We start from the raw sequence: 9,141 nt of genomic DNA, 5'->3' as shown, positions 1-9,141 counted from the left end.
ATAATAATAATAATAATAATAATAATAATAATAATAATAATAATAATAATGGTAAAATAACTTTAGACACTTTCTCTGCCACCAGAGTTTGGATGCCCCTGAATGCTTATCTTGGTTTGGTGTTGTTTTTTTCCTTTGAAGGTGACAGCTGAATTAGATGCCTGGAATGAGGACTTGTTAAGGCAAATGAATGATTTCAATACTGAAGACTTGACCCTGGCAGAACAACGTCTACAGCGACACACGGAGCGTAAATTGGCTATGAACAATATGACTTTTGAGGTTATCCAGCAAGGGCAAGATTTGCATCAGTACATTATGGAAGTCCAAGCTTCAGGTACATGGAACAGTGATGGGTGGCAGATAGATCATCAGTTTAAAAAGAAAAAAAAGAGAGGGGTATTAAACAAAACAAAAACCCTATTTGATTCTCTACCTCCACTGATTATATTTTTAAGCCAAGAGACAAACATATGTAAATCTTCCAGATGTTCACAAAGACAAATCATACCAAAAGACAATGAGACACATCCAAGACAAGAGGTTCATCATTTCCATTCCAGATTGCATTACTGGCAGATGAAATCGTATGGAAGAGATACCCAGGAGCACATATTATGTTGATTTATTTTCATTTCCAGTCCTGTCCTCTCCTTAAGTCTCAGGTTACCATGTTTCCAGTCTACAAGAAAGATTCTCAGGGAGCTGAAATAAAAATTAAGTATCCCCCTTGCTCTTTAGTGCCATCTAAACCAGGTATGGAGACAGACACTCTAGCATAACAATTTGGAATATCAAAATACATAGAAAAACTAAAATGAAGGTTCAGAAAGTTATTTTTATTAAGCATTTGTTTGACCTTTTTGTATGATTTCAGTGAGTTTATGTAGTTGACATTTCAACCTAGTCACACTGAAATCACAGTACAGGTGTGGAGGGAAATCTTGCATATGTGGGGGATTCACAAGTTACCTAAGCTGCTCAAAGTACAAGGAAATTCAAGACTGTGGCGACGTGAAGCATTGCCATTTTGGGATCTGTGGTTTTGTAAACAGCTGAACTGAAAATCACATGGAAGTGAAAGTGGCTAATTCATTTGCTTTCTGGGCCCAAACAAAACAATGTCTTTATTGCCAAATAAGATACAATGGTTCTTGTGCTTCACATTCAGAGCCTGATAATCTATCCTCCCCTTTGGGAACAAGGTTCTTTCAAAATGCCAGGAATCATACATTTCTTATAATTAGCTTGCATATAATGTTGTATCCTCAGGACTTTTCCAGCATGAATGTCTTTGATCTGACTGCATTCACAATTTTCAATCACACGGAAGGCTGGTGTATTTCTGATTGCAATAATTCATCAGTGGCAATCCGGAAAAGGCCTTGGATATCAGCTGTGACTCTCCTGTGATGAATGATTTGCCCTTTCTGTCTTGTCACATGTCACAGAACAGAAGCTTTAAGCCACAGTTTTGCCACACATGGGGACAAAGCATGGGCTTGAGGAATGCTGATATTTATAAACAAAGCTATTTTATCTGTTTCTTTGAATTTACTGGGGTTGGAAAAGTAGTTGTTCATTAATATTTTTGTTGGCTGGATTAGCTTTCTCTAATCAAATCAGAATATTATGTAGAAAGTTTCTTTTCTAAATATCTTTCTAGATTACTGTAGTTGACACCTTACCCTCATCTCTGGGTTACTGGATTTTCATTTTTATTTTCCACCTTGATTAAAGCTTTACCATCCTTTCATATAATGTATATGTTGTATCATGATAGTTGCAAAACTTAGGAATAGGCCTGAAGTCAGTTGGCCTTCAGTTTATTCTGCCACTGTCATTTTTCTCTTGTCTTGCTCTTGTCTCTGTCAAATAGAAACTTGTACACCTCTTTTGAGTCTTTTGTAGCCCCTGTCTCTTCAGTTTCAGCCCTTTTTAATACTTTACTCCTATAGGAATGAAGACCAGAGAACAGTGGCATTTCAAGGGGTGATTCATACCTAGGTCTACACACTTTCTTAATCAAAATTCTTATGATCCACTCCTGGTTCCAGTCAATCCAGCCTTCATTCTTGACATAACTGGTACGATTTTAATTCCCAGCATAATTTAGGAAACAACTGCACCACATTGGTCTTCCTTTTCTCCATGCATTTTCCATTCTGCAAGTGTCACGTTCATAATGGGCATGTTGTTTATGGTGTCACTATGATGATGACCAAAATGTGGGTGTCTCTTCCCTCCTCTGCTTCACACTGTGCTACAACGCTACAATTCTACAGTGTGAAGTGGTGTGAGAAGCAAATATATCTTGGAAAAATCAGAGGAACAATGTTTAAAAAATATCCATTTGTTCCCCCCCCCAATCTCTTTACATCTCTGTTTTTCTTGGCATTGGTTGTAGAAAGGTTTGTTGAGGGCAGCTGAAATATGGTGAAGATCTATATCAAGAAGTGAGGGAATTCACATGTGAAAATGCCATATACATGAGGACTGTGATCCAACTCCCAAAACCTTGTGGAGCACTGCCTTTTAAAATCTTTGCATCTTCATTTTAGGGAAGGAATCCTGGCAGTTATCTGACTTGCTCTGTAACACAGAGCCTTCAGTGAGTTTGCAGTTAATTCAGCAATATCTATGTCACACACATTATTGTACAAGATCTTGAAGATCTTTTCTCTAGCCATGGCATCTGTACTAGGGATGAATTATCTTTCTGTTCACTAATTCAAACTATCAGAAGACCTATATCTCCCTATATGAGAATTATCAAATCATATAAACATTGGTAGCTGCTCTAGGCAAAGGAACCCCTAGGCAAAGTCTCCCTCTCTGCTCTCTTTTTGCTGGCAGGCAAAGACTTTCTTATTCAAACAGACCTAGAGCCTTTAATTACAGTAGTTAGGGAAGAAAGATGTGCAGTGGGAGTCCTATAGACACACACACACACACACACACTGTGTGTGTGTGAGAGAGAGAGTGTGCGTGTGTGTAATAACAATTGTGCCACATAACTGTTTTAGGTATTTTGTTTTAACTTACATTGTAAGCTGCTTTGGCTCCCATACAGGGAAAACAGTGGTGTGGAGACCCAGGTTACACAGGATTCTTCTCCTGTCCTATCAATAATTTGAGGCTTTTCGTTCCTCTAACTCTTGGTCCTCCCACTTACTTCAGCTTCTTTGCCATTAAGTGTTCCTAACATACTTGATAGCATGTTTTCAATGTTGTTACTTATAAATCACTTTCAGACACTCCTTTGTGAACAAGAAGAAAATAACTTTTATTTACAGAAAGAATATATGAAGGTATCTATTTTGTTGGTTAGTTCTCAAAGCGTGTAGTTACAAAGTGTACATCACTTCACTTGTTACAAATTGACTTTGTTCTAGTTCACTCAATTACTTCATTTACACTTCAGTTGTGTTTTAGTTCTTTCCATAACCTTCCATTAAAGCTCATTCATTAGGAGTATAAATCCTATGAAATGCTAGCTTTATTCATACGTTACAATTCCACAGATTAAGATGGATATGAGTCTTCCCTTTACTGGCTCTCCACTGTTCAAAGTACGTAACAAACTAATTGTACAGAACTTCTTTCATTCTTTAAAAAACCCTTTCTTCCTTACATGGGAGTCTGAATCCCATTCAAGCTAAACCCTTATTTTCAACTGCACTCCTAGCAGTTCTAATTGCACTCTTGGCAGTTCTACGACACCATCTCTAGTGTCACTGGACTGCTTTTGTCCCTTTTAAATCTTTCTGCCTTACACTGGAGTCTGAATCCCATTAAGGCACATAACTACTCTCCTAGCAATGGCTCCTCCTCCTTTTTATAGCTTTTCATCAGGCAGGCCCTCACCTTTTTGCAGCCTGACTTCAACTGGCTGTTCTGAACATTCATAGGTGAGAACTAAGTAAGTAACTAACTAACTAAATAAATAAAATCTGATGATAAAAAGGAATGTGTTCAAGATAAGCTGTTTTTTTTTTTACTGAAGCCAGAATCTGAAAATGCTTCCCAACAATACAGTATTCATTTATAAAACCCTTCTCCCATTATAGAAAGGCAGTGGTTACTCTGGCACTCGCTTCTGTAAAGCTGCTCAAGAATCACAAGAATCATGCTTTGTCCTGTTACTTCATTTGTTTCAATTTATCCAGAAATAAAGAAGAGCTCGCTATAACAATTCAGAGTAATTGATCTAAATGCTGGAATCACTTTTTACAGCCATTTACATAGGAGACAGGAGTTCTGCAGATACTGTGAACTGCTAAAAAGACAATAAATAGTTTATAGAGCAAATCAAGCCTGAAATCTCCCTAGAAGATGAGATGACTAAAATGAGACTGTAATACTTGTAATACTTTTTTTTGGGGGGGAGGTATCATTTATAAGGTTATCATAAGTTAAAGTCAAATTTACAGCAGTTAACAACATATAAGATAAGTACAGATAACTTTATAGGATGAGCTGGAGGCATAGGATGGGCTAGGCTGCAAATCAGTACTAAATTAATTACACAAGTTTGCAAGTACATGAATGATCACAGATAATCCACCAGTCTGGGCTGAGCATATTTGGTCTAATGTATATTTCCGCAAGGATTTTTCTTGTTTTTCATTGTCTTCTATTTCCTTTTGCCTGTTAGGTAGTGCCAAAGAGTGGTATAATCCTGATCCACTAGAATCAATAGGACATTTGATATGCACATCAGGAACGTGTACCCCATGCTGTTTATTTCATAAAATCCATTAAGAATTAAAAGCTTGGAGAGAATCATGGACTGATGAGAATATTTTCAGTTTGGAACTTACTCTATTCAATATTCACATATTGTGTGCAAAAAAAAAAAAAAAAAGGAGCCCTGGTGGCGCAGTGGTTAAATGCCTGTACTGCAGCCATTCACTCAAAACCACAAGGTTGCGAGTTCAAGACCAGCAAAAGGGCCCAAGCTCAACTCAGGCTTGCATCCTTCCGAGGTCGCTAAAATGAGTACCCAGACTGTTGGGGACTAATTAGCTTACTTGCAAATTAGCTTACTGTTCACCGCTATGATCTCTGGAATAGCGGTATATAAATAAAAATTTTAAAAAAAGTTTTGTGCAGGATAATACTGTTTCCTGGACATAAAATTCTGTTTTCTGCTATGAGGGTTGGGAAGAATCATGTGTGAATTTTGTTCAGAATAAATCTCCAGCTACAGCATTTTCTGCACAAAAAAATAATCTGTCTGCATAGAATATTATTTTCTGCTCAGAAAAAAGCTGTGTTTTGTGCAAAAATGTGCAAATTTTATGCAGGCTAAGTTCTGAACTGCAAATTGTCTCCAAAAGCTGCACAGTTTTCAAAGACTTTCTCACAATTGGAAGAAGATTTCTAAAACTACTTGTCACTTCATTTGAGAGGGAAATCAGTGAAGAATTACATACCTGTGTGAATTTATGTGGTATAGAATCACTGGCTTCAATGAAACCATACAATATGCTAGATTATAACAGTTGTCAGATTGGCTTCTCAGTGCTTCACAAATTTGAATTAATTTATCTAAATTTTCAATGGGTTTGTATTAAAAATCAGAATTTTGGTCACAGTAATAGGCCACAGCAGTTTTCTGGTGTCTTCTTCCCAACCCTCATAGCACAAAACTGTTCCATCGGAGGACATTTATTTCATTACAGGCATTGAATTAATCTGTGAAAAGGACATCGATCTAGCAACACAAGTGCAGGAGCTACTGGAATTTCTTCATGAGAAGCAACATGAGCTGGAGCTCAATGCCGATCAGACGCACAAGCGGCTAGAGCAGTGTCTTCAGCTCCGGCACCTACAAGCAGAGGTCAAGCAGGTCAGCATTTTCACAATTGCTCTTAGCTGTTCTTATTGACGTGAAATTTTGGGGGGGAAATTTTTTTTTTTAAGTTATGCCTTGCTGCTACACATGGAGGCTGTTGAACTGCCTGTCTGCACCATTCAAAATCTGTCAAGTGCAAAGCTTGATCCAACTTCTAACTGTGCTTGATATCATCCTGGATCTTAGAGTAAATGAAGAACCAGAAGATTTCCCATCATGTAAAGACCTGTTAAACATTAATGTGGGTTCTGTTCATGTTTCAAGTAGGGCTGACCTCCAAGATTTTAACATAGAATATATTTATATTTTGCACATGCTCTGGAAACGCATGAGTTAATGAGGGCAACTGAAGTTTGTATATCCAGGGGTCAAAGTGACAGGTAGTTACAGTTTGCTCTGGTTTAATTCTGCTATATTTAAATGCCCCATAAACACACAACAGCTACAGAACAGATTTTTTTCTTTTAAGTTTTTGATTAAATCAGAATGCAGGCACTTAAATGATTGGTTTTTCACATGGGCCAAAAGGCCTGCGTGTCCCCCCCTCCCACGATCCTCACATCATATAGTTCATATGATGCAGGCCAAAACCCTGGGGCCAGACTTGGGCCTGATCCTGGCAGACTGGACACAGATCCAGTGGATATGGCCCAAACCCAAAGTAAATAGCCTTTACCCCAGGGTAATTTGATCCCTAGTTTGCCACAGAGTGTCCTGGAAACTCTGTAGCTACCCCCTGCTGTTTATATGACCCCTCTGTTCCTTACCTCACTGTCCTGTTGTTGATACTCAGGAGCCCCTCCCCCCCAAATCAGCATATCTGACATGGAAATGGGGCACCTGGCCACATGGATGCAGCCATGTGCCCTGTTTCTTTGTCAGATAAAGTGACAGGGGGCTTCTGAGTAACAGCAATGATGCAGCACGGCAAGGAGTGCACTCAGGTAATTGGTCCCAGGTCAGCACAGGGACAGATATATAAAGACCCACCCATCCCCACACCGATCTAGGGACCAACCTGGCTGAGCACCAGGGCTGTCTGCTCAGCCCCATAGTTACTGTGGGAATTGATAATTGCATAATCTTATAGTCACAATATATTGCTAACATACCTTTCTTTAAAATTGCTGCATCACACGGTTTGGTGCTGTGATGCAATGATTGTTGAAGTAGGGTTTCTCCACTGGACTCACGAAGCCCAACCCTGTCTCCCTTTTTCAACTGATGCTGAAGACGTTGTGGGTATCCTAAATTATCCTAAATTGTCTGGATGCTTTGGTGGAGTGGGTGCAGATGAAAAAACAGAGGCTCAATCCCAATGAAATAGAAGTTATCTTGGTCAACACAGATAATCTATTGGGATTACAGTGTGTTCTGGGTAGGACTGCACCCTGCCATCAACACCAGGTTTGCAGTTCATGGGTACTCATCTCAGGTTGGAGCTAAGGTTCTAGAAACCAACATAAATGAACAAACATAAAATAATCAAGTTAATCTGTCTGTACTCTATTAGCAAGCATAGTTAGTTTATTTAATCTTTAGATGTAAAACAAAATCAGCAATGTAAATATTTCTTTAATACATGTTATGCATTCAATTTCCATAATCCTTTAGTTCATTTGAAGAAGTTTTTTATTTTAAATTATTTTTTTCATTGTATAGCAAGAATATCTTAATTGTAATCCACATTCTTATGAAAACTAAACTTGAATTCATCACTTAATTTATGGAAGTGGCAGATAAACTAACATTTCCAGTTTCATGTAATTTCTCCCCAGAGAGAAACTATGGCGGTTTACAGACCGCCCTTTTTGGGTGGCCTGTTCCCGCCCCTTTCCCCGCCAGATGGGGCCTCAGTTGCCACAGCAGCAGCCTCTGAGGCCCCGATCTGCCGCTTTCCAGGCTGTGGGGAAGCGGCAAAAGGCCGCTTCCCCGCGGCCTGGAAAGGGGTGTCCATGGGGCTTCATGCCCCAAGGACACCCCGACAGCGGCAGGGATGAAGAGAAAGGGGCCGCTCAGCCCCTTTTTCTTTTGTGACACTGGCACAGCTGTGTAAAGGCTGCGCCCAACACCACAAACCTGGAAGGAGTTCCGTTTCGGAGCTCCTTCTGGTGCTGCGGAAAAGGCGCCCCAGGCACCCTTGCACGGGGCCAGGATGTCACTTCTGCGCCACTCTGTTTGGAGGCGGTGCAGTCGTGACGTCCCAATGGCGGTGCCCATGTAGAATAGGCGCCGCCATTTTGTACATACTAGGTACGTACTAGGGTTAGGGCATCCGGAAAGGACGCCCTTTCCTAACCCTAGTACGTACCTAGTACGTACTTTTTGCATGTCTGGAACGCACCTATATTATTATCAGTAGAGATATACCTCGATTGTCTAATGTAATGTAGTATAGGGTAAACTAGTAGGGCAGTATAATTTAAATAGTTAGGGATGCTCAGCCTTGTTAGTGTGGACAGCTTGCTCATTAGGTGCATAATGTTCTGATAAATCTTGCAGAATATTTGAAACAATTGCATTGTTTTTATAGCAAACACAAAGCTTGGTCAAGATATATTGTTCCTTTCTGCCTAGCAGAATATGTTCTTTTTCTGTTGCAAGCAAAGCCACTGTGGTGGAACAAAAATTCATAAACTGGAGGGGTGTCAGGAGGATGTGAAGTGTCAAATGAACACAGCTGCTGTGAAGTTACAAATGTTTATGCAAATGTTACTAACATTTGCATAGTATTCATGGATAAACAGATTTGGAACATTTTGTCACTGGTAAAAACCTTGGTTGAGAACAAGACATTTGGTATAGCTGAATAAGAAAGGGGAATAGAAATATTGTGTTTTAACAGGCTGTTTTATTTGCATGCAGTGAATCCCTAGGAAACTACTACAGAAAAAAAAACTACCATTAGCATTTGATTCTGCAGATGTTGCTGTTGGCATGGGGACAAAACTGATTTTTGTAAAATCATGGTGTGAGATGTCTTATTGCCTCATATTGAGACATAAACTGGAAAATAAATTAAATAACTGTAAATACAGTTCACACTGGCTGCTTGTGTGGGCTAAATAATGTAGTGAATTTATCAAGAATCAAGTATGAAGAGCGCTAGTTGAATAGATCCTGCACATGGTAGTGAAACAGACTGTGGGGTTGCCAGTTTGCCCAACTTCCATTCAGCCTTTGCTCAATGTTCCACCAGATTTCCCTCTCTAAATAAATACTAACTGTCCTGATGCATCATCTAGTCATTGACATCAAAAGGAGAGTAGGAGTCAAAGGAA

General features: G+C 39.4%; 1 protein-coding gene across 1 annotated transcript in view; it reads left to right on the top strand.

Annotated features, from left to right (window-relative positions):
- Window positions 1-9,141, top strand: part of KALRN (kalirin RhoGEF kinase) — a 695,315-nt gene that overhangs the window by 481,997 nt on the left and 204,177 nt on the right. The window contains 2 exon segments of the mRNA XM_042446189.1: window positions 142-337; window positions 5,688-5,854. Of these exon segments, the coding sequence (XP_042302123.1) occupies window positions 142-337; window positions 5,688-5,854 (363 nt within the window).

The sequence above is a fragment of the Sceloporus undulatus genome, chromosome 1, assembly GCF_019175285.1.
Source record: "Sceloporus undulatus isolate JIND9_A2432 ecotype Alabama chromosome 1, SceUnd_v1.1, whole genome shotgun sequence".
NCBI lineage: Eukaryota > Metazoa > Chordata > Lepidosauria > Squamata > Phrynosomatidae > Sceloporus > Sceloporus undulatus.
This window is presented reverse-complemented; position numbering and strand designations above follow the sequence as displayed.